Source organism: Scomber scombrus, chromosome 9 (genome assembly GCF_963691925.1).
Source record: "Scomber scombrus chromosome 9, fScoSco1.1, whole genome shotgun sequence".
Lineage (NCBI taxonomy): Eukaryota > Metazoa > Chordata > Actinopteri > Scombriformes > Scombridae > Scomber > Scomber scombrus.
The window spans coordinates 75,001-100,533 of record NC_084978.1 but is presented as its reverse complement, the minus strand read 5'-3'; the positions used below and the strand labels follow the sequence as shown (position 1 = coordinate 100,533).

At 50.2% G+C, this 25,533-nt stretch overlaps 2 protein-coding genes across 5 annotated transcripts in view; both read left to right on the top strand.

Annotated features, from left to right (window-relative positions):
• polr2b (RNA polymerase II subunit B) overlaps positions 1–25,533 on the top strand; it is a 47,586-nt gene that overhangs the window by 806 nt on the left and 21,247 nt on the right. The window contains exons 2-25 of one of the 2 annotated variants that reach the window (XM_062425804.1): positions 17–89; positions 345–495; positions 729–841; positions 1,274–1,493; positions 1,682–1,840; positions 1,930–2,094; positions 2,232–2,428; positions 2,929–3,048; positions 3,212–3,398; positions 3,501–3,644; positions 4,459–4,598; positions 4,832–4,943; positions 5,153–5,307; positions 8,548–8,746; positions 9,060–9,228; positions 9,366–9,462; positions 9,545–9,639; positions 12,190–12,440; positions 16,467–16,556; positions 16,641–16,748; positions 16,871–16,984; positions 17,235–17,395; positions 19,046–19,241; positions 19,333–19,524. In XM_062425804.1, coding sequence (XP_062281788.1) covers positions 17–89; positions 345–495; positions 729–841; positions 1,274–1,493; positions 1,682–1,840; positions 1,930–2,094; positions 2,232–2,428; positions 2,929–3,048; positions 3,212–3,398; positions 3,501–3,644; positions 4,459–4,598; positions 4,832–4,943; positions 5,153–5,307; positions 8,548–8,746; positions 9,060–9,228; positions 9,366–9,462; positions 9,545–9,639; positions 12,190–12,440; positions 16,467–16,556; positions 16,641–16,748; positions 16,871–16,984; positions 17,235–17,395; positions 19,046–19,241; positions 19,333–19,422 — 3,506 coding nt within the window. In that variant the 3' untranslated portion in view covers positions 19,423–19,524. Of the gene's footprint in view, positions 1–16; positions 90–344; positions 496–728; positions 842–1,273; positions 1,494–1,681; positions 1,841–1,929; positions 2,095–2,231; positions 2,429–2,928; positions 3,049–3,211; positions 3,399–3,500; positions 3,645–4,458; positions 4,599–4,831; positions 4,944–5,152; positions 5,308–8,547; positions 8,747–9,059; positions 9,229–9,365; positions 9,463–9,544; positions 9,640–12,189; positions 12,441–16,466; positions 16,557–16,640; positions 16,749–16,870; positions 16,985–17,234; positions 17,396–19,045; positions 19,242–19,332; positions 19,525–25,533 lie in introns of those variants that run through there. The other variant, XM_062425806.1, reaches the window with a different exon arrangement.
• The window catches only part of rnf130 (ring finger protein 130), a 7,642-nt gene continuing 6,561 nt past the window's right edge, over positions 24,453–25,533 (top strand). Inside the window, exons 1-2 of one of the 3 annotated variants that reach the window (XM_062426046.1) lie at positions 24,453–24,581; positions 25,167–25,533. The exon at positions 25,167–25,533 is cut by the window's right edge and continues 26 nt beyond it. In XM_062426046.1, coding sequence (XP_062282030.1) covers positions 25,298–25,533 — 236 coding nt within the window. In that variant the 5' untranslated portion in view covers positions 24,453–24,581; positions 25,167–25,297. The remainder of the gene's footprint in view (positions 24,582–25,166) is intronic. The other 2 variants (XM_062426048.1, XM_062426047.1) reach the window with 2 other exon arrangements.

Below are 25,533 nucleotides of genomic sequence, written 5' to 3'. Positions count from 1 at the left end.
CTACTTCCTGTTTCAGATCCTCAATACGATGAAGATGAGGATGAAATCACTCCTGATCTGTGGCAGGAAGCCTGCTGGATCGTCATCAGGTAATCAATCATCTCTGACCTCATCAATCATCTCTGACCTCATCAATCATCTCTGACCTCATCAATCATCTCTGACCTCATCAATCATCTCATGACATAATCAATACTGATGATAATATACTGACTGACTGTTTGTACTGACTGACTGTTTGTACTGACTGACTGACTGTTTGTACTGACTGACTGATTGACTGGCTGGCTGACTGTTTGTACTGACTGACTGTTTGTACTGCCTGTTTTACCGCCTGCCTGCAGCTCCTACTTTGATGAGAAGGGTCTGGTCCGGCAGCAGTTGGACTCTTTTGATGAATTCATCCAGATGTCGGTTCAGAGGATCGTTGAAGACGCTCCGCCCATCGACCTGCAGGCTGAAGCCCAGCACACGTCTGGAGAGGTGGAGGAGCCGGTGAGTAACCAGTCAGCCAGTCAGTCAGCCAGTCAATCAGCCAGTCAATCAGTCAGTCAGTCAGACAGTCAAACAGTCAGTCAGTCAGACAGTCAGTCAAACAGTCAGTCAGTCAGTCAGACAGTCAGACAGTCAGTCAAACAGTCAGTCAGTCAGCCAGTCAGTCAGACAGTCAGTCAAACAGTCAGTCAGCCAGTCAAACAGTCAGTAACTGACTCTCTCTCCTCTTCCAGCCTCGCTACCTGCTGAAGTTTGAGCAGATTTATCTTTCCAAGCCGACTCACTGGGAGAGAGACGGGGCTCCGTCCCCCATGATGCCCAACGAAGCCCGGCTCCGAAACCTCACGTAAGTCACCTGGTCTCACCTGGTCTCACCTGGTCTCACCTGGTCTCACCTGGTCTGAGCTGGTATCACCTGGTCTGAGCTGGTCTCACCTGGTCTGAGCTGGTCTCACCTGGTCTCACCTGGTCTCACCTGGTCTGAGCTGGTCTCACCTGGTCTGAGCTGGTCTGAGCTGGTCTCACCTGGTCTCACCTGGTCTCACCTGGTCTCACCTGGTCTGAGCTGGTCTGAGCTGGTCTCACCTGGTCTCACCTGGTCTGAGCTGGTCTCACCTGGTCTGAGCTGGTCTCACCTGGTCTCACCTGGTCTGAGCTGGTCTCACCTGGTCTGAGCTGGTCTCACCTGGTCTGAGCTGGTCTGAGCTGGTCTCACCTGGTCTCACCTGGTCTCGCCTGGTCCCTGATCTCACCTGTCCCCCCCCCCCCCACCCCCCAGGTACTCGGCCCCCCTGTACGTGGACATCACTAAGACCATAATAAAGGAGGGGGAGGACCAGCTGCTGACTCAGCACCAGAAGACGTTCATCGGTAAGATCCCGATCATGCTGCGGTCCACTTACTGCCTGCTGAGCGGCCTGACGGACCGAGACCTGTGTGAGCTCAACGAGTGTCCGCTGGACCCGGGGGGGTACTTCATCATCAACGGCTCCGAGAAGGTACGCTGTGACATCACGCTGTGACATCACCACGCAGCACGCCGTGATGTCACAGGTCATGTGATGATAGAAAATAGTACATCATTATCAGGAAATGAAATGTACTCAACGTGTGTGTGTGTGTGTGTGTCTGTGTCTGTGTGTGTGTGTGTGTGTGTGTGTGTGTGTGTGTGTGTGTGTGTGTGCAGGTGCTGATAGCTCAGGAGAAGATGGCGACTAACACCGTCTACGTGTTCGCTAAGAAGGATTCTAAGTACGCGTTCACCGGTGAGTGTCGGTCCTGCCTGGAGAACTCGTCCCGGCCCACCAGCACCATCTGGGTCAGCATGATGGCCCGCGGAGGCTCGGTGAGTGTGGACCCCCGTCACCAGAGGACAGGTGTGACTGATTATTCGGTATTGATTGGTTATTGATTGGTTATTGATTGGTCTCTCAGGGAGTGAAGAAGAGCGCCATCGGGCAGAGGATCGTGTCCACGCTGCCGTACATCAGACAGGAAGTTCCCATCATCATCGTGTTCCGAGCGCTCGGCTTCGTATCGGACCGAGACATTCTGGAGCACATCATCTACGACTTCGACGACCCCGAGATGATGGAGATGGTGACTGATGATCACTTATTGATCACTTATTGATCGTTTTCACAGCTCTGATAATTGAGACACATGCAGGTAGTTTCTCCTTTGATGTCATCAGTGATGTCACCAGTGATGTCATCAGCGGTGTACCTGTGTTGCAGGTGAAGCCGTCCCTGGACGAAGCGTTTGTGATCCAGGAGCAGAACGTGGCGCTGAACTTTATCGGGTCCAGAGGAGCGAAGCCCGGCGTCACCAAAGAACGAAGAATCAAATACGCTAAAGAGGTTCTGCAGAAAGAGATGCTGCCGCACGTCGGAGTCAGCGACTTCTGTGAGACCAAGAAGGCGTATTTCTTAGGGTAAGAGGCTCAGCTCACCTGGCTCAGACTGAGCTCACCTGGCCCAGACTGAGCTCACCTGGCCCAGACTGAGCTCACCTTGCCCAGTCTGAGCTCACCTGGCCCAGACTGAGCTCACCTGGCCCAGACTGAGCTCACCTTGCCCAGTCTGAGCTCACCTGGCCCAGTCTGAGCTCACCTGGCCCAGACTGAGCTCACCTGGCCCAAACTGAGCTCACCTGGCCCAGACTGAGCTCACCTGGCCCAGACTGAGCTCACCTGGCTCAGGTGAGGCTGATAGAGCAGCTCAGACTACAGTGATGGACGACTGTTAATATATTTATACCCTGCTCTGCATAATGAAGCCTTAATGATGTGTGTGTGTGTGTGTGTATATGTGTGTGTGTGTGTGTGTGTATATGTGTGTGTATATATGTGTGTGTGTGTGTGTGTGTGTATATATGTGTGTATGTGTATGTGTGTGTGTGTGTGTGTGTGTGTGTGTGTGTGTGTGTGTGTAGGTATATGGTCCACAGGTTGCTTCTCGCTGCTCTGGGTCGCCGTGAGCTTGACGACAGGGATCACTATGGCAACAAGAGGCTGGACCTTGCCGGGCCGCTATTGGCCTTCCTGTTCAGAGGGTGGGGCTTCTTTCACTCTCTCTCTGACATCACTGGTGACCTTTGACCTTTGCAGTTACATTTTTATAAATAAAACCAAACCGCTTCCTGTCTGTTTCACAATAAAAGCTTCAGCCAACCGTCAGGGTCTAGCTGGGTCTAACTGGGTCTGGTTCTGTTGCAGGATGTTTAAGAACCTGCTGAAAGAGATCCGGATCTACGCCCAGAAGTTCATCGACCGAGGGAAAGACTTCAACCTGGAGCTCGCCATCAAGACCCGGATCATCTCGGATGGACTCAAGTACTCGCTGGCCACCGGTAACTGGGGCGACGTGAAGAAGGCTCACCAGGCCCGAGCCGGGGTCTCCCAGGTGAGCTAAGGGTTAACCCTAACCCTAACCCTAACCCTGCGTCCCGGTCCCAGACCCGCGTCCCCTGTAGCAGACCCCCTAACCCTGAGCTTGTGTCCCCAGGTGCTGAACCGGCTCACCTTCGCCTCCACGCTGTCTCACCTGCGCCGACTCAACTCTCCGATCGGCAGAGACGGAAAACTGGCAAAACCGCGACAGCTGCACAACACTCTGTGGGGGATGGTCTGCCCCGCCGAGACCCCCGAGGTAAGGGTCAGACCCCCGAGGTTAGAGGGTCAGGGTCAGACCCCCGGGGTTAGAGGGTCAGGGTCAGACCCCCGAGGTAAGGGTCAGGGTCAGACCCCCGAGGTTAGAGGGTCAGGGTCAGACCCCCGAGGTTAGGGGGTCAGGGTCAGACCCCCGGGGTAAGGGGGTCAGGGTCAGACCCCCGAGGTTAGAGGGTCAGGGTCAGACCCCCGAGGTAAGGGTCAGGGTTAGACCCCCGAGGTAAGAGGGTCAGGGTCAGACCCCCGGGGTAAGGGGGTCAGACCCCCGAGGTAAGGGTCAGGGTCAGACCCCCGGGGTAAGGGGGTCAGACCCCCGAGGTAAGGGTCAGGGTCAGACCCCCGGGGTAAGGGGGTCAGACCCCCGAGGTTAGAGGGTCAGGGTTAGACCCCCGAGGTTAGAGGGTCAGGGTTAGACCCCAGGGGTAAGAGGGTCAGACCCCCGAGGTTAGAGGGTCAGGGTTAGACCCCCGAGGTTAGAGGGTCAGGGTTAGACCCCCGGGGTAAGGGTGTCAGACCCCCGAGGTTAGAGGGTCAGGGTCAGACCCCCGGGGTTAGAGGGTCAGGGTTAGACCCCCGAGGTTAGAGGGTCAGGGTCAGACCCCCGAGGTTAGAGGGACAGGGTTAGACGCCCGAGGTTAGAGGGTCAGGGTCAGACCCCGGGGTAAGGGGGTCAGGGTTAGACCCCCGAGGTTAGAGGGTCATGGTTAGATATATGGGTATTGATAGATGTATTGATGTATTGATAGATGTATTGATGTATTGATAGATGTATTGATGTATTGATCGTGTTGCAGGGCCACGCTGTGGGTCTGGTGAAGAACTTGGCCCTGATGGCTTACATCTCTGTGGGCTCTCAGCCGTCCCCCATCCTGGAGTTCCTGGAGGAGTGGAGCATGGAGAACCTGGAGGAGATCTCCCCCGCCGCCATCGCAGAGTCAGTACCACCTCCCGTCTGTCTCTAACCCCGACCAGCGGGGGGCAGAGTTTGGGCTCTACCCGACCAGCAGGGGGCAGAGTTTGGGCTCTACCTGACCAGCAGGGGGCAGAGTTTGGGCTCTACCCGACCAGCAGGGGGCAGAGTTTGGACTCTACCCGACCAGCAGGGGGCAGAGTTTGCATTGATCGCTGTGTACGTATCAGTTAGTGATCGATCGGTTTGTGTTGCAGCGCTACAAAGATCTTCGTGAACGGCTGCTGGGTCGGGATCCACAAAGACCCCGAACAGCTGATGAACACTCTGAGGAAGCTCCGCCGCCAGATGGACATCATCGTGTCTGAGGTCAGTGATCTTCATCATCATGCTGGTGATGATGAAGATGATGATGATAGTAATGAAGGTGATGCTGCTGATGATGATGATAGTGATGAAGGTGATACTGATGATGAAAGTGATGATGATGATGGTGATGAAGGTGATGCTGATGATGAAAGTGATGATGATGATGATGATAGTAATGAAGGTGATGATGATGATGATGATGGTTTCAGGTATCGATGATCAGAGACATCAGAGAGAGGGAGATCAGGATCTATACTGACGCTGGGAGAATCTGCCGGCCGCTGCTGATCGTAGAGAAACAGAAACTGCTGCTGAAGAGACGTCACATCGACCAGCTGAAGGAGAGAGAGTACAACAACTACAGGTGACTACCTGTCTCACCTCCCTCACCTGTCTCACCTCACTCACCTGTCTCACCTGTCTCACCTCTCTCACCTCTCTCACCTGTCTCACCTCTCTCACCTGTCTCACCTCTCTCACCTCTCTCACCTGTCTCACCTCTCTCACCTGTCTCACCTCTCTCACCTGTCTCACCTGTCTCACCTCTCTCACCTGTCTCACCTGTCTCACCTCTCTCACCTCTCTCACCTGTCTCACCTCTCTCACCTGTCTCACCTCTCTCACCTGTCTCACCTCTCTCACCTGTCTCACCTGTCTCACCTGTCTCACCTCTCTCACCTGTCTCACCTGTCTCACCTGTCTCACCTGTCTCCCCCGTCTCACCTCTCTCACCTGTCTCACCTGTCTCTCACCTGTCTCACCTGTCTCACCTCCCTCACCTCCCTCACCTGTCTCTCACCTCCCTCACCTGTCTCTCACCTGTCTCTCACCTGTCTCACCTCTCTCACCTCCCTCACCTCCCTCACCTCCCTCACCTGTCTCTCACCTCCCTCACCTGTCTCACCTCACTCACCTCTCTCACCTCCCTCACCTGTCTCTCACCTCCCTCACCTGTCTCACCTCACTCACCTCTCTCACCTCCCTCACCTGTCTCACCTCACTCACCTCTCTCACCTGTCTCACCTCACTCACCTGTCTCACCTGTCTCTCATCTGTCTCACCTGTCTCTCACCTGTCCCTCACGTCCCTCACCTGTCTCACCTGTCTCTCCTGTCTCTCACCTCCCTCACCTGTCTCACCTCACTCACCTGTCTCTCACCTCCCTCACCTCACTCACCTGTCTCACCTCATTCACCTCTCTCCCCTGTCTCACCTGTCTCTCCCCTGTCTCACCTTTCCCTCACCTGTCTCACCTCTCTCACCTCTCTCACCTCCCTCACCTCCCTCACCTCACTCACCTCCCTCACCTCCCTCACCTCCCTCACCTGTCTCTCACCTGTCTCTCACCTGTCTCACCTCTCTCACCTCCCTCACCTCCCTCACCTCCCTCACCTGTCTCTCACCTGTCTCTCACCTGTCTCACCTCCCTCACCTCCCTCACCTCCCTCACCTCCCTCACCTGTCTCTCACCTCCCTCACCTGTCTCACCTCACTCACCTCTCTCACCTCCCTCACCTGTCTCTCACCTCCCTCACCTGTCTCACCTCACTCACCTCTCTCACCTCCCTCACCTGTCTCACCTCACTCACCTCTCTCACCTGTCTCACCTCACTCACCTGTCTCACCTGTCTCTCATCTGTCTCACCTGTCTCTCACCTGTCCCTCACGTCCCTCACCTGTCTCACCTGTCTCTCCTGTCTCTCACCTCCCTCACCTGTCTCACCTCACTCACCTGTCTCTCACCTCCCTCACCTCCCTCACCTGTCTCACCTCATTCACCTCTCTCCCCTGTCTCACCTGTCTCTCCCCTGTCTCACCTTTCCCTCACCTTTCCCTCACCTGTCTCACCTCTCTCACCTCTCTCACCTCCCTCACCTCCCTCACCTCACTCACCTCACTCACCTCACTCAACTGTCTCACCTCTCTCACCTGTCTCACCTGTCTCACCTGTCTCACCTGTCTCACCTCTCTCACCTGTCTCACCTGTCTCACCTCTCTCACCTCTCTCACCTGTCTCACCTCTCTCACCTGTCTCACCTCTCTCACCTGTCTCACCTCTCTCACCTGTCTCACCTGTCTCACCTCTCTCACCTGTCTCACCTGTCTCACCTGTCTCACCTGTCTCCCCCGTCTCACCTCTCTCACCTGTCTCACCTGTCTCTCACCTGTCTCACCTGTCTCACCTCCCTCACCTCCCTCACCTGTCTCTCACCTCCCTCACCTGTCTCTCACCTGTCTCACCTCTCTCACCTCCCTCACCTCCCTCACCTGTCTCTCACCTCCCTCACCTGTCTCACCTCACTCACCTCTCTCACCTCCCTCACCTGTCTCTCACCTCCCTCACCTGTCTCACCTCACTCACCTCTCTCACCTCCCTCACCTGTCTCACCTCACTCACCTCTCTCACCTGTCTCACCTCACTCACCTGTCTCACCTGTCTCTCATCTGTCTCACCTGTCTCTCACCTGTCCCTCACGTCCCTCACCTGTCTCACCTGTCTCTCCTGTCTCTCACCTCCCTCACCTGTCTCACCTCACTCACCTGTCTCTCACCTCCCTCACCTCACTCACCTGTCTCACCTCATTCACCTCTCTCCCCTGTCTCACCTGTCTCTCCCCTGTCTCACCTTTCCCTCACCTGTCTCACCTCTCTCACCTCTCTCACCTCCCTCACCTCCCTCACCTCACTCACCTCCCTCACCTCCCTCACCTCCCTCACCTGTCTCTCACCTGTCTCTCACCTGTCTCACCTCTCTCACCTCCCTCACCTCCCTCACCTGTCTCTCACCTGTCTCTCACCTGTCTCACCTCTCTCACCTCCCTCACCTCCCTCACCTGTCTCACCTCATTCACCTCTCTCCCCTGTCTCACCTGTCTCTCCCCTGTCTCACCTTTCCCTCACCTGTCTCACCTCTCTCACCTCTCTCACCTCCCTCACCTCCCTCACCTCACTCACCTCCCTCACCTCCCTCACCTCCCTCACCTGTCTCTCACCTGTCTCTCACCTGTCTCACCTCTCTCACCTCCCTCACCTCCCTCACCTCCCTCACCTGTCTCTCACCTGTCTCTCACCTGTCTCACCTCCCTCACCTCCCTCACCTCCCTCACCTCCCTCACCTGTCTCTCACCTCCCTCACCTGTCTCACCTCACTCACCTCTCTCACCTCCCTCACCTGTCTCTCACCTCCCTCACCTGTCTCACCTCACTCACCTCTCTCACCTCCCTCACCTGTCTCACCTCACTCACCTCTCTCACCTGTCTCACCTCACTCACCTGTCTCACCTGTCTCTCATCTGTCTCACCTGTCTCTCACCTGTCCCTCACGTCCCTCACCTGTCTCACCTGTCTCTCCTGTCTCTCACCTCCCTCACCTGTCTCACCTCACTCACCTGTCTCTCACCTCCCTCACCTCCCTCACCTGTCTCACCTCATTCACCTCTCTCCCCTGTCTCACCTGTCTCTCCCCTGTCTCACCTTTCCCTCACCTTTCCCTCACCTGTCTCACCTCTCTCACCTCCCTCACCTCACTCACCTCACTCACCTCACTCACCTGTCTCACCTCTCTCACCTGTCTCACCTGTCTCACCTGTCTCCCCTGTCCCAGCTGGCAGGACCTGGTGGCGAGTGGTGTGGTAGAGTATATTGACACTCTGGAGGAGGAGACAGTGATGCTCGCTATGACTCCAGATGACCTGCAGGAGAAAGGTGTTGCTTACTGCTCCACCTACACTCACTGTGAGATCCACCCGTCTATGATCCTGGGAGTCTGCGCTTCCATCATCCCCTTCCCCGACCACAACCAGGTAACCATAGCAACCATACACACACCGCAACCAGGTAACCATAGCAACCACACACACACACACCACTACCAGGTCCCGTGTTGAACTCACCTGTCCCGTGTTGGACTCACCTGTCCCGTGTTGGACTCACCTGTCCCGTGTTGGACTCACCTGTCCCGTGTTGGACTCACCTGTCCCGTGTTGGACTCACCTGTCCCGTGTTGGACTCACCTGTCCCGTGTTGGACTCACCTGTCCCGTGTTGAACTCACCTGTCCCGTGTTGAACTCACCTGTCCCGTGTTGAACTCACCTGTCCCGTGCGCTGTGTCTCAGTCTCCCAGGAACACGTATCAGTCGGCTATGGGCAAACAGGCGATGGGCGTCTACATCACCAACTTCCACGTACGCATGGACACGCTGGCTCACGTGTTGTATTATCCACAAAAACCTCTGGTCACCACCCGCTCCATGGAGTACCTGCGCTTCAGAGAGCTGCCTGCAGGTACCTGTGTGTGTGTGTGTGTGTGTGTGTGTGTGTGTGTGTGTGTGTGTGTGTGTGTGTGTGTGTGTGTGTGTGTGTGTGTGTGTGAGTGAGTGTGTGTTCCCTCCTCTCTGACTGACAGGCTGTGTGTGTTGCAGGTATTAACTCCATCGTGGCCATCGCCTCGTACACGGGTTACAACCAGGAGGATTCTGTGATCATGAACCGGTCCGCTGTGGATCGAGGTTTCTTCAGGTCAGATTCTGCTGCTGCTGGTTCCAGATGTTGGTTTCTGCTTTTTGTTGTTGTTGTTTTTAAAGCTGCGATGTTCCTGCAGGTCTGTTTTCTATCGATCCTACAAAGAGCAAGAGTCCAAGAAAGGCTTCGATCAGGAGGAGATCTTTGAGAAGCCGACACGTGAAACCTGTCAGGGTGAGAACCAGAGAGATCACATGTTCATATTTATACATTAGACATAAAAACATGTTAGAGTGAAATCACTGTTAGATGTTAAAACACAAACAACATGAAACTGAATCAGCACAAATTAAATCAAATAATAAACACGTCAGTAAACATGTCATTATAAAGCTGTGAGCCTGACTTCTATAAGCTCCTCATGTCTAGAACATCACAATCAAACTGACGCTGTACCAATGAGGACGAGACGTTTCTAAACAGCCTTCGCCTGTGAAACAGGAAGTGAAGTTTGATGGCAAACTTTTTAACAACAGATTCACAGGGCAGTGACTGGTCCGATATTATTCCTAAATATGAGACAAAATATCATCAAACTTCAGTTTCATTACAAAAGATTTTCAATGTATTTGTTCCAAACAGGATTGACTGGCTTTAACCCAAATGTATTGAAAGCTTGTTATCTATGAGCCACTCTCTGACACTTTCTGATTCTTTACTAAGAGTTGTGAATTTCACTGACATCATTCCCAGATAGCAGTAATGCAGAATCATCACAGCAGCAGCTTGATGTCACAGCAGCTGTCGTATCATTTATATACATAAGAAATAAAAGAGGATAAAATAGAAGCGTGCAGCATCCCACATGTAATATCCTGAGGTTCTGATAAAACCACTTCAACATCACACACTTCACTTCTTCCTGTAATGTAAGAAATAAACCATTTTACAGCAGTGTGTCCAAACACCTGCACTGTAACTATGACAACAGCACTGAATGATGTAAATCAGGGGTGTCCAAACTTTTTTCACTGAGGGCCATATACGGCAAAATATACGAGGGGCTGGGCCACTTACTAGAGGTGAGGTATATAGCCTCACATCTATTGTATTAAAGTAAGAAAAATCCTTTAAAAGTTGGTAAAATTTGCTATATTGTTGAATATATTTACAGAAAAAAAAATCAGCCATCATCACAGCTTTCCATAAATGGATTTTTATTGATTTATTCAGAAAAAGGGTTGGTAGCTAATTCTCAGAACAGCAGCCTCAGATTTCTTCTTAGTCAGGATGGTGATCCCATTCACAGTACAGAGAAAGAACAATAAAGGGGAAAATGGGATGGGTACCAGGGTTTCCCACAGAAAATGTGTTAGTTAAGGTGGTGGGGAGCAGTGAGACGGAGGTTTTTGTTGACATTGTCAAAAATGTGATAATTCCACTTAGTTTATTACTGAGGTCGTACTAAGAGGTGGTGGTGTACTTGGGTGCATTATATTGAAAGGTGTTCCTAATATTTTGCCCTCCTCATGTATGTTGATGGAATGGACAAAATATTAAGAACACCATTCAATATAATGCATCCTAATACACCACAATCACTCAATAATGAACATAAAGCAGAATTTTCACCTTCTTGTTAAAAAATGTAGTATAAGCTTCATAAATGTAGAATTTATAGCAGAGCTGCTGTATTGGATTAAATTAGATTGCACAGGTTAGGCCAGTGAGTCTATCTTATATAGTTAACTTATTCTCTGAACTATATTCTATAGTAATTACAAGTTATATAGTATTATACAGTTAAGTAGTGATATTCAGCTTCAGTAGCATCACGTTTCTGTTGAATCTGCCTCACTCTCTCTCTTCAGGACTGCTGAATGAGAAAGCCTGAAACGTGTTGCTATAGTAACGTCACAGTTACCTGTCTGAGGATTAACGTTGTTAATGATGACATCACATGGCGCTGTTTGCATTAGTTTTTCTGAGCAGGTTCTGCCTCAGATGATGTAGATTTATGTTTTAACCAGTGGTCTGTGTTTGTTTCCTTAAACTTAATATCACTGTTAGCTTCTCTGTGTTATGCTAGCGGGAGGTACAGAGAGAGCTACAGGTGTGTTCAGGGTCGAAGTCAGACAGTCGGACATAGCGGTTCCGGCCAGTCGTCCTGCAGTAAACACCGCTGCAGACGTTGGTTGAACATTAATATACATCGCTGTAAATGTGTGCGGAAATATAAGTGTTGGATTTGCGGGAATCAATTAAATTGTGCACAATACCTGCAATCCCGCGCTGATATTCAGGCCCTGATCATATATATATATTTATTTTTGTTTTTTATTTTTTATTTGTTTAAGACGTTAGTTAAGGCGGCAGGCGTGTGTTGCTAAGGCGGCCGCCTTAACTGTAAAGTGCTGTGGGAAACCCTGGGTACATTTCAAGCTTGTGATTTAAGTTATTATGCTTAATAACACACGGATACTGTGTAATATATTTTTAACTCACCTAAAACGGGAACGGCATTGCACTCAGTGGGAGCATTGATGCTGCGTTTTGGACTCAAGGATGGCTGGAAGGTCAGGAGTAAACTTGGTGGTTGAGATGCAAAGCAGTGCGGGCCATATTCTATTCTAATTATAAAATTTCCTGCGGGCCAATTAAAAATGGACTGCGGGCCGCAGTTGGCCCGCGGGCCGTAGTTTGGACACCCCTGATGTAAATGAAACATCTGCAGCAGCTGCAGCTCACCTGTGGGCAGCAGGTAAAGCTCTTCTCTCCTTCCAGGTATGAGACACGCCATCTACGACAAGCTGGACGACGACGGCCTCATCGCGCCTGGCGTCCGAGTCTCCGGCGAGGACGTGATCATCGGGAAGACGGTGACGCTGCCGGAGAACGACGACGAGCTGGACAGCACCAACCGGCGCTACACCAAGAGGGACTGCAGCACCTTCCTCAGGACCAGCGAGACCGGCATCGTGGACCAGGTCATGGTGACGCTGAACCAGGAGGGATACAAGTTCTGCAAAATCAGGGTGAGAGGACACACCTGATACACACCTGATACACACCTGAGACACACCTGAGACACACCTGACACACACCTGACACACACCTGATACACACCTGACACACACCTGATACACACCTGACACACACCTGAGACACACCTGAGACACACCTGAGACACACCTGATACACACCTGAGACACACCTGACACACACCTGAGACACACCTGACACACACCTGACACACACCTGACACACACCTGACACACACCTGATACACACCTGAGACACACCTGAGACACACACCTGAGACACACCTGACACACCTGAGACACACCTGACACACACCTGAGACACACCTGACACACACCTGACACACACCTGACACACCTGAGACACACCTGATACACACCTGACACACACCTGACACACCTGAGACACACCTGACACACACCTGAGACACACCTGACACACACCTGACACACACCTGACACACCTGAGACACACCTGACACACCTGAGACACACCTGACACACCTGAGACACACCTGACACACACCTGAGACACACCTGACACACACCTGACACACACCTGACACACACCTGACACACACCTGAGACACACCTGAGACACACCTGAGACACCTGACACACCTGACACACACCTGAGACACACCTGAGACACACCTGACACACACCTGAGACACACCTGACACACACCTGACACACACCTGAGACACACCTGAGACACACCTGACACACACCTGACACACCTGACACACCTGACACACACCTGAGACACACCTGAGACACACCTGAGACACACCTGAGACACACCTGAGATGCACCTGATACACACCTGACACACCTGACACACCTGAGACACACCTGAGACACCTGAGACACACCTGAGACACACCCGAGACACACCTGAGTAACACCTGACACACCTGACACACCTGACACACCTGAGATACACCTGAGACACACCTGACACACCTGAGACACACCTGAGACACACCTGACACACCTGACACACCTGAGACACACCTGAGACACACCTGAGACACACCTGACACACCTGAAACACCTGAAACACCTGAGACACACCTGACACACACCTGAGACACACCTGAGACACACCTGACACACCTGAGACACACCTGAGACACACCTGACACACCTGAAACACCTGAGACACACCTGACACACACCTGAGACACACCTGAGACACACCTGAGACACACCTGACACACCTGAGACACACCTGAGACACACCTGACACACCTGAAACACCTGAGACACACCTGACACACCTGAGACACACCTGACACACCCGAGACACACCCGAGACACACCTGACACACCTGAGACACACCTGACACACCTGAGACACACCTGAGACACACCTGACACACCTGAGACACACCTGAGACACACCTGAGACACACCTGAGACACACCTGAGACACACCTGAGACACACCTGACACACCTGAGACACACCTGAGACACACCTGAGACACACCTGACACACACCTGACACACCTGAGACACACCTGAGACACACCTGAGACACACCTGACACACCTGAAACACCTGAGACACACCTGACACACACCTGAGACACACCTGAGACACACCTGAGACACACCTGACACACCTGAGACACACCTGAGACACACCTGAGACACACCTGACACACCTGAGACACACCTGAGACACACCTGAGACACACCTGAGACACACCTGAGACACACCTGACACACCTGAGACACACCTGAGACACACCTGACACACACCTGAGACACACCTGACACACCTGAGACACACCTGAGACACACCTGACACACCTGAGACACACCTGAGACACACCTGAGATACACCTGAGACACACCTGACACACCTGAGACACACCTGACACACACCTGAGATACACCTGAGACACACCTGACACACCTGAGACACACCTGACACACCTGAGATACACCTGAGATACACCTGAGATACACCTGAGACACACCTGAGACACACCTGAGATACACCTGAGATACACCTGAGATACACCTGAGACACACCTGACACACCTGAGACACACCTGAGATACACCTGAGACACACCTGACACACCTGAGACACACCTGACACACCTGAGACACACCTGAGATACACCTGAGACACACCTGACACACCTGAGACACACCTGAGATACACCTGAGATACACCTGAGACACACCTGACACACACCTGACACACACCTGACACACACCTGAGACACACCTGAGACACACCTGAGACACCTGACACACCTGACACACACCTGAGACACACCTGAGACACACCTGACACACACCTGAGACACACCTGACACACACCTGACACACACCTGAGACACACCTGAGACACACCTGACACACACCTGACACACACCTGAGACACACCTGAGACACACCTGAGACACACCTGAGATGCACCTGATACACACCTGACACACCTGACACACCTGAGACACACCTGAGACACACCCGAGACACACCTGAGTAACACCTGACACACCTGACACACCTGACACACCTGAGATACACCTGAGACACACCTGACACACCTGAGACACACCTGAGACACACCTGACACACCTGACACACCTGAGACACACCTGAGACACACCTGAGACACACCTGACACACCTGAAACACCTGAAACACCTGAGACACACCTGACACACACCTGAGACACACCTGAGACACACCTGACACACCTGAGACACACCTGAGACACACCTGACACACCTGAAACACCTGAGACACACCTGACACACACCTGAGACACACCTGAGACACACCTGAGACACACCTGACACACCTGAGACACACCTGAGACACACCTGACACACCTGAAACACCTGAGACACACCTGACACACACCTGAGACACACCTGAGACACACCTGAGACACACCTGACACACCCGAGACACACCCGAGACACACCTGACACACCTGAGACACACCTGACACACCTGAGACACCTGAGACACACCTGAGACACACCTGAGACACACCTGAGACACACCTGACACACACCTGAGACACACCTGAGACACACCTGAGACACACCTGACACACCCGAGACACACCTGACACACCTGAGACACACCTGAGACACACCTGACACACCTGAGACACACCTGAGACACACCTGAGACACACCTGAGACACACCTGACACACACCTGAGACACACCTGAGACACACCTGAGACACACCTGACACACCTGAGACACACCTGAGACACACCTGAGACACACCTGAGACACACCTGACACACACCTGACACACCTGAGACACACCTGAGACACACCTGAGACACACCTGACACACCTGAAACACCTGAGACACACCTGACACACACCTGAGACACACCTGAGACACACCTGAGACACACCTGACACACCTGAGACACACCTGAGACACACCTGAGACACACCTGACACACCTGAGACACACCTGAGACACACCTGAGACACACCTGAGACACACCTGACACACCTGAGACACACCTGAGACACACCTGACACACACCTGACACACCTGAGACACACCTGAGACACACCTGACACACCTGAGACACACCTGAGACACACCTGAGATACACCTGAGACACACCTGACACACCTGAGACACACCTGACACACACCTGAGATACACCTGAGACACACCTGACACACCTGAGACACACCTGACACACCTGAGATACACCTGAGATACACCTGAGATACACCTGAGACACACCTGAGACACACCTGAGATACACCTGAGATACACCTGAGATACACCTGAGACACACCTGACACACCTGAGACACACCTGAGATACACCTGAGACACACCTGACACACCTGAGACACACCTGAGATACACCTGAGATACACCTGAGACACACCTGAGACACACCTGAGATACACCTGAGACACACCTGACACACCTGAGACACACCTGAGACACACCTGAGACACACCTGACACACAGCTCACTAACTGAGTGGTTGGTGTGTCCTGCAGGTGCGGTCGGTCCGGATTCCTCAGATCGGGGATAAGTTCGCCAGCCGACACGGACAGAAGGGAACCTGCGGAATCCAGTACAGACAGGAGGTAAACAGGAAGTAGATAAGTCACCTGACAGGAAGTTGCACACCTGCTGAATGTTCTCCAGTTTAAATGTGTGTTTGTTTGAAGGACATGCCGTTCACCTGCGAGGGGATCACACCTGACATCATCATCAACCCGCACGCCATCCCGTCCAGAATGACAGTCGGCCATCTGATCGAGTGTCTGCAGGGCAAGGTAACAATCAATAACCCTACGATCAATAACCCTACTGATCATCCAGCGTGCTGCAGCAGTTTGCTGTTTAATTTGATCATTATAATGAATGATTATTGATTATTGATCGGTTTCTCCTCCAGGTGTCAGCGAACAAAGGAGAGATCGGAGACGCGACGCCGTTTAACGACGCGGTTAACGTGCAGAAAGTATCGAACCTGCTGTCGGAGTACGGATACCACCTGAGAGGCAACGAGGTAATCAATACTGATCAATACTGTCTGATCAATACTGATCAATACTGTCTGATCAATACTGTCTGATCAATACTGATCAATACTGTCTGATCAATACTGATCAATACTGTCTGATCAATACTGATCAATACTGTTCAATACTGTCTGATCAATACTGTCTGATCAATACTGATCAATACTGATCAATACTGTCTGATCAGTATTGATCAGTACCCCTGTCGTGCTGAGGTTATTGATTATTGATTATCAGGTTCTGTATAACGGGTTCACGGGTCGGAAGCTGACGTCTCAGATCTTCATCGGACCGACTTACTACCAGCGTCTGAAGCACATGGTGGACGATAAGATCCACTCCAGAGCCCGAGGCCCGGTCCAGATCCTCAACAGGCAGCCCATGGAGGGCCGCTCACGGTGAGACACCTGTCTGTCTGCTTCCTGTCTGTCTGTCTGCTTCCTGTCTGTCTGTCTGCTTCCTGTCTGTCTGTCTGTCTGCTTCCTGTCTGTCTGCTTCCTGTCTGTCTACTTCCTGTCTGTCTACTTCCTGTCTGTCTGCTTCCTGTCTGTCTGTCTGTCTGCTTCCTGTCTGTCTGCTTCCTGTCTGTCTACTTCCTGTCTATCTGCTTCCTGTCTGTCTGTCTGCTTCCTGTCTGTCTACTTCCTGTCTGTCTGCTTCCTGTCTGTCTGTCTGCTTCCTGTCTGCTTCCTGTCTGTCTACTTCCTGTCTGTCTGCTTCCTGTCTGTCTACTTCATGTCTGTCTGCTTCCTGTCTGTCTGTCTGCTTCCTGTCTGTCTGCTTCCTGTCTGTCTACTTCCTGTCTGTCTACTTCCTGTCTGTCTGCTTCCTGTCTGTCTGTCTGTCTGCTTCCTGTCTGTCTGCTTCCTGTCTGTCTACTTCCTGTCTATCTGCTTCCTGTCTGTCTGTCTGCTTCCTGTCTGTCTGCTTCCTGTCTGTCTGTCTGTCTGTCTGTCTGTCTGTCTGTCTGCTTCCTGTCTGTCTGTCTACTTCCTGTCTGTCTGTCTGTCTGTCTGCTTCCTGTCTCTCTCTCTCCCACCTCTCTCACCTGTCTCACCTGTCTCACCTGTCTCTCTCTCTACCTGTCTCACCTGTCCCACCTGTCTCACCTGTCTCTCTCTCTACCTGTCTCACCTCCCCCACCTGTCTCACCTGTCTCTCTCTCTACCTGTCTCACCTGTCTCACCTGTCCCACCTGTCTCTCTCTCTACCTTTCCCACCTCCCCCACCTGTCTCACCTGTCTCTCTCTCACCTGTCTCACCTGTCTCACCTCCCCCACCTGTCTCACCTGTCTCTCTCTCTACCTGTCTCACCTGTCTCACCTGTCTCTCTCTCTACCTGTCTCACCTCCCCCACCTGTCTCACCTGTCTCTCTCTCTACCTGTCTCACCTCCCCCACCTGTCTCACCTGTCTCTCTCTCTACCTTTCCCACCTCCCCACCTGTCTCACCTGTCTCTCTCTCACCTGTCTCACCTGTCTCACCTCCCCCACCTGTCTCACCTGTCTCTCTCTCTACCTGTCCCACCTGTCTCACCTGTCTCTCTCTCTACCTGTCTCACCTGTCTCACCTGTCCCACCTGTCTCTCTCTCTACCTTTCCCACCTCCCCCACCTGTCTCACCTGTCTCTCTCTCACCTGTCTCACCTGTCTCACCTCCCCCACCTGTCTCACCTGTCTCTCTCTCTACCTGTCCCACCTGTCTCACCTGTCTCTCTCTCTACCTGTCTCACCTCCCCCACCTGTCTCACCTGTCTCTCTCTCTACCTGTCTCACCTCCCCCACCTGTCTCACCTGTCTCTCTCTCTACCTGTCTCACCTGTCTCACCTGTCCCACCTGTCTCTCTCTCTACCTTTCCCACCTCCCCCACCTGTCTCACCTGTCTCTCTCTCACCTGTCTCACCTGTCTCACCTGTCTCTCTCTCTACCTGTCTCACCTGTCTCACCTCCCCCACCTGTCTCACCTGTCCCACCTGTCCCACCTGTCTCACCTGTCCCACCTGTCTCTCTCTCTACCTGTCTCACCTGTCCCACCTGTCTCCCCTCAGTGACGGAGGTCTGCGTTTTGGAGAGATGGAGCGTGACTGTCAGATCGCTCACGGCGCCGCTCAGTTCCTGAGAGAACGTCTGTTTGAGGCTTCTGACCCGTATCAGGTCCATGTGTGTAACCTGTGTGGTCTGATGGCCATCGCCAACACACGCACACACACCTACGAGTGCCGCGGCTGCAGGAACAAGACCCAGGTAAACACCTTCATCACCTTCATCATCATCATCATCATCATCATCATCACCTCCTCTTCCTCACTGACCCGCCCCCCCCCGTCTCCCTCAGATCTCATTGGTCCGGATGCCGTACGCCTGCAAGCTGCTGTTCCAGGAACTGATGTCGATGAGCATCGCTCCTCGTATGATGACATCATAGAGCAGCTCAGCCAATCAGACGCCTCGATGGAGACGCCTATATTTTTCTTAGTTTTGTGTTTTTTTGTAAAAAAATTAAAGTGTTTTACTTCCTGTCACATGACTCTGTCTCTGGCTCCTCATTGGTTCATTATATCCTTATTGATTATTATAAAGCCTTATTGATTATTATAAAGCCTTATTGATTATTATAGAGCCTTATTGATTATTATAAAGCCGTATTGATTATTATAAAGCCTTATTGATTATTATAAAGCCTTATTGATTATTATAAAGCCGTATTGATTATTATAAAGCCTTATTGATTATTATAGAGCCTTATTGATTATTATAAAGCCTTATTGATTATTATAAAGCCTTATTGATTATTATAAAGCCGTATTGATTATTATAGAGCCTTATTGATTATTATAAAGCCGTATTGATTATTATAAAGCCTTATTGATTATTATAAAGCCTTATTGATTATTATAAAGCCGTATTGATTATTATAGAGCCTTATTGATTATTATAAAGCCGTATTGATTATTATAAAGCCTTATTGATTATTATAAAGCCTTATTGATTATTATAGAGCCTTATTGATTATTATAAAGCCGTATTGATTATTATAGAGCCTTATTGATTATTATAGAGCCTTATTGATTATTATAAAGCCGTATTGATTATTATAAAGCTTTATTGATTATTATAAAGCCGTATTGATTATTATAAAGCCTTATTGATTATTATAGAGCTTTATTGATTATTATAAAGCCGTATTGATTATTATAGAGCTTTATTGATTATTATAAAGCCGTATTGATTATTATAAAGCCGTATTGATTATTATTAGAGCCTTATTGATTATTATAAAGCCTTATTGATTATTATAAAGCCGTATTGATTATTATAAAGCCGTATTGATTATTATAGAGCCTTATTGATTATTAGAGCCTTATTGATTATTATAAAGCCGTATTGATTATTATAGAGCCGTATTGATTATTATAAAGCTTTATTGATTATTATAGAGCCTTATTGATTATTAGAGCCTTATTGATTATTATAAAGCTTTATTGATTATTATAGAGCCTTATTGATTATTATAAAGCTTTATTGATTATTAGAGCCTTATTGATTATTATAAAGCCTTATTGATTATTAGAGCTTTATTGATTATTATAAAGCCTTATTGATTATTATAGAGCTTTATTGATTATTAGAGCTTTATTGATTATTAGAGCTTTATTGATTATTATAAAGCCGTATTGATTATTATAAAGCCGTATTGATTATTAGAGCCTTATTGATTATTATAAAGCCTTATTGATTATTATAAAGCCTTATTGATTATTATAAAGCAAGGCAGCTTTATTTATACTCAGTGTACTTTACATAAAAACAAACATTTGACAGTAAGAATTGGAAGCATAAAAGAGAAATAGAAAGCACATCAAAAAAATATACTAAGAGCATTAAATATAAGTTTGCAGCATAAAATAAAGATTTTATTAAATTCATTAAAAGCTCAATAATGAGGTCATGAAAAGAGAAACGTTTTTAACCTGGTTTCAGTTCTGCTGGTAAATGTTCCAGTTGTGTAAAAACTCCTTCAGCATGTTTATTCTCTGGGATCCACTATCTGACCTGAGCCGGTAGATCTCAGCTCTACTATCTGACCTGAGCCGGTAGATCAGAGCTCTACTATCTGACCTGAGTCGGTAGATCTCAGAGCTCTACTATCTGACCTGAGTCGGTAGATCTCAGCTCTACTATCTGACCTGAGTCGGTAGATCTCAGCTCTACTATCTGACCTGAGTCGGTAGATCTCAGTTCTACTATCTGACCTGAGTCGGTAGATCTCAGAGCTCTACTATCTGACCTGAGTCGGTAGATCTCAGCTCTACTATCTGACCTGAGCCGGTAGATCTCAGCTCTACTATCTGACCTGAGTCGGTAGATCTCAGAGCTCTATTATCTGACCTGAGCCAGTAGATCTCAGAGCTCTACTATCTGACCTGAGTCGGTAGATCTCAGAGCTCTACTATCTGACCTGAGTCGGTAGATCTCAGAGCTCTACTATCTGACCTGAGTCGGTAGATCTCAGAGCTCTACTATCTGACCTGAGCCGGTAGATCTCAGAGCTCTACTATCTGACCTGAGCCGGTAGATCTCAGAGCTCTACTATCTGACCTGAGCCGGTAGATCTCAGCTCTACTGGGTTTATATTCATGTATTCTGGACCTGAACCAGTCAGTGATTTGTAGACCAGTAGCAGAACTTTAACATCTGTTCTCTAGCTGACTGGGAGCCAGTGTAAAGACTTTAGAACTGGAGTAATGTGCTCTGATCTCTTGGTTCTGGTTCTGGTTCTGGTTCTGGTTATGGTACTGGTTCTGGTTCTGGTTCTGGTTCTGGTGTACCTGCAGCTGTTTAATGTCAGGAGACCTTTACAGTAGTGGAGTCTCCTGGTCTGAGACATAAAACCTTCACTCTGATAGAAGCTGTTTGGTGATTTGATGCTGAAGGTCCGATCTGAGTCTATCAGCACCACAAGGTTTTGGACCTGGTCTTTAGTTCTTAGAGAGAGTGACTCCAGATGTTTACTGACAGTAATCCTCTTCTCTTTACTGCCAAACACAATGACCTCAGTTCTGTTCTGATTTAATTGAAGGAAATGTTGGTTCATCCAATGACTGACTGATCTGATCTGCAGAACTAAACACAAACAGGAAGCTCATGTTTGTTTCCTGTTGGAACGAAGCTTCTTAATAAATGTTCTACGGTTGACTGGACCTCAACACAGAGTGACCAACAGCAGGGGGAGGAGCTGCCAGGCTGTTCTTCCAGCAGGGGGAGGGGCTGCCAGGCTGTTCCTCCGGCAGGGGGAGGGGCTGCCAGGCTGTTCCTCCAGCAGGGGGAGGGGCTGCCAGGCTGTTCCTCCGGCAGGGGGAGGGGCTGCCAGGCTGTTCTTCCAGCAGGGGGAGGAGCTGCCAGGCTGTTCTTCCAGCAGGGGGAGGAGCTGCCAGGCTGTTCCTCCAGCAGGGGGAGGGGCTGCCAGGCTGTTCTTCCAGCAGGGGGAGGAGATGCTGTTCTTCCTCACACTACTGAGGCTCCTGACTTCAGTTAACAGCAGAATAAAATGTTCTGCAACGAAGGTTTACCAAATTATTCATGTTACAATGGTCACAAAATAACTCCAAGTAGGACATCATCATCATCATCATCATCATCACCATCATCATCATCACCATCATCATCATCATCATCATCATCACCATCATCATCATCATCATCATCATCACCATCATCGTCATCATCACCATCATCATCATCATCATCATCATCACCATCATCACCATCATCATCATCATCATCATCATCACCATCATCATCACCATCATCACCATCACATCATCATCACATCATCATCACCACATCATCACATCATCATCATCACCATCATCACCATCATCACCATCATCATCATCATCATCATCACCATCATCATCATCATCATCATCATCATCATCATCACCACCATCACATTTTTCTATTATTGATCATTTCGTTATTAAATGATTGTGATCATTGATTGATCAGTGATCATGTTTATTGGTAATCAATAGAGACATATGATCATCATTATTATTGGTATTTGTCGGCAGGTCTCGCGACATTTTATCCAAATCTCAGCTACCTGAGTATGAACGCATCACACGCTCACCCCGTCTGCCGTCGCCCTGCGCATGCGCATTGAGCCTGAAACGGAGACGGAGCTCGAGCCTCCGCAGCGTCTGAAAGCAGCGGGAATAAAACCGGATCCGACCGAACATCCGCTGGACCCACCGGACCCGAACACACGGAGGCCCGCCGTACCGGCACCGGGAGGAGAGCGGAGGCAGGCGGCGGTCGGAGCACCGGGAGCCCGCCTGTCTGTCCGCCTGCAGACGGTGAAACAAAGCGGCGTTTAAACACTGAGTCATCCTGCTGGAGCCTGAGACGGTGATCTGCTCTGATTCAGGACTGAAGACACTCTGATGTCCTCTGATGATGTCCCCCACCTCTGATACTGCGCTGCCATTGGCTGCGAGGACGGCAGGAAGCACGTGCTGGGACACGAAGAAGACATCTGGAGGACAGACAGAGACATAAACAACATCTGGAGGATACAGAGACATAAACAACATCTGGAGGATACAGAGACATAAACAACATCTGGAGGACAGACAGAGACATAAACAACATCTGGAGGACAGACAGAGACAAACAACATCTGGAGGAGAGACAGAGACATAAACACAACATCTGGAGGAGAGACAGAGACATAAACAACATCTGGAGGACAGACAGAGACAAACAACATCTGGAGGAGAGACAGAGACATAAACACAACATCTGGAGGACAGACAGAGACATAAACAACATCTGGAGGAGAGACAGAGACATAAACACAACATCTGGAGGAGAGACAGAGACATAAACACAACATCTGGAGGAGAGACAGAGACAAACAACATCTGGAGGAGAGACAGAGACATAAACAACATCTGGAGGAGAGACAGAGACATAAACACAACATCTGGAGGACAGACAGAGACATAAACAACATCTGGAGGACAGACAGAGACATAAACAACATCTGGAGGAGAGACAGAGACATAAACAACATCTGGAGGACAGACAGAGACAAACAACATCTGGAGGACAGACAGAGACATAAACAACATCTGGAGGACAGACAGAGACATAAACAACATCTGGAGGAGAGACAGAGACATAAACAACATCTGGAGGAGAGACAGAGACAAACAACATCTGGAGGACAGACAGAGACATAAACACAACATCTGGAGGACAGACAGAGACATAAACAACATCTGGAGGACAGACAGAGACATAAACAACATCTGGAGACAGACAGAGACATAAACAACATCTGGAGGACAGACAGAGACAAACAACATCTGGAGGAGAGACAGAGACATAAACAACATCTGGAGACCGAGGACAGAGCTAGTGGACAACTTAAAGAAACTGGAGGACATTAAACACTAAAATAAGACTTGGTGGAGACATGAAGACATAAAGAAGGACAGCGGGACATCTGAGGGTCCAGAGGACATAAAGAAGCTTTCTGACACAAAAAGAGACATTTGAGGACAAAGCTCAGTTCAGGTGAGACTGGAGAACTTTAAAGGTTCAGAGGACATGAGGATCCTCATTGGATGCTGATTGGACCAATGAGGATCCTCATTGGATGCTGATTGGACCAATGAGGATCCTCATTGGTTGCTGATTGGACCAATGAGGATCCTCATTGGTTGCTGATTGGACCAATGAGGATCCTCATTGGTCCAATCAGCAACCAATGAGGATCCTCATTGGATGCTGATTGGACCAATGAGGATCCTCATTGGATGCTGATTGGACCAATGAGGACTGAAGAATAACTTGTCACATGATCTCATGAATCAGCTGCTTCACAGGAAAGAAGACGAGTGTGTGTGTGTGTGTGTGTGTCTGTGTGTGTGTGAGTGTGTGTGTCTGTGTGTGTGTGAGTGTGTGTGTCTGTGTGTGTGTGTGTGTCTGTGTGTGTGTGTGTGTCTGTGTGTGTGTGAGTGTGTGTGTCTGTGTCTGTGTGTGTGTGAGTGTGTGTGTGTGTCTGTGTGTGTGTGTGTGTGTGTGTGTGTGTGTCTGTGTGTGTGTGTGTGTGGACTCTGGAGGACTCTAACTAGCTAACCAGTACTTTTTGTCTTGCAGGACCGTCTCAGTAGAAACTGTCCTGAAGTCTCACTTTGATCGTCCAATCAGATTCTTTCCTCAGGTGAGTGAGAGCGAGCCGATTGGCCGGTTGGAGGACAGGTGGATGTAACCAGGAGTCAGAGGACGCCATGATGTCCCTGAGCTGGACTGGTCTCCCTTCGGTCCTGGTGCTGGTGCTGGTGCTGGTGCAGCCCGGCTGGGTGGGGGGGGCGCGGGCCGACAGGAACCTGGTGTCGGAGGAATACGTCGGCGCTACGGTGAACGCTACGGTGACGGACGGCCGCGGGAACACCGTCCACCTGATGAGCAGCGAGGACGGGACCTACGGACAGAACTCCCCCAAACTGGACTCCAGGGGGGTCGT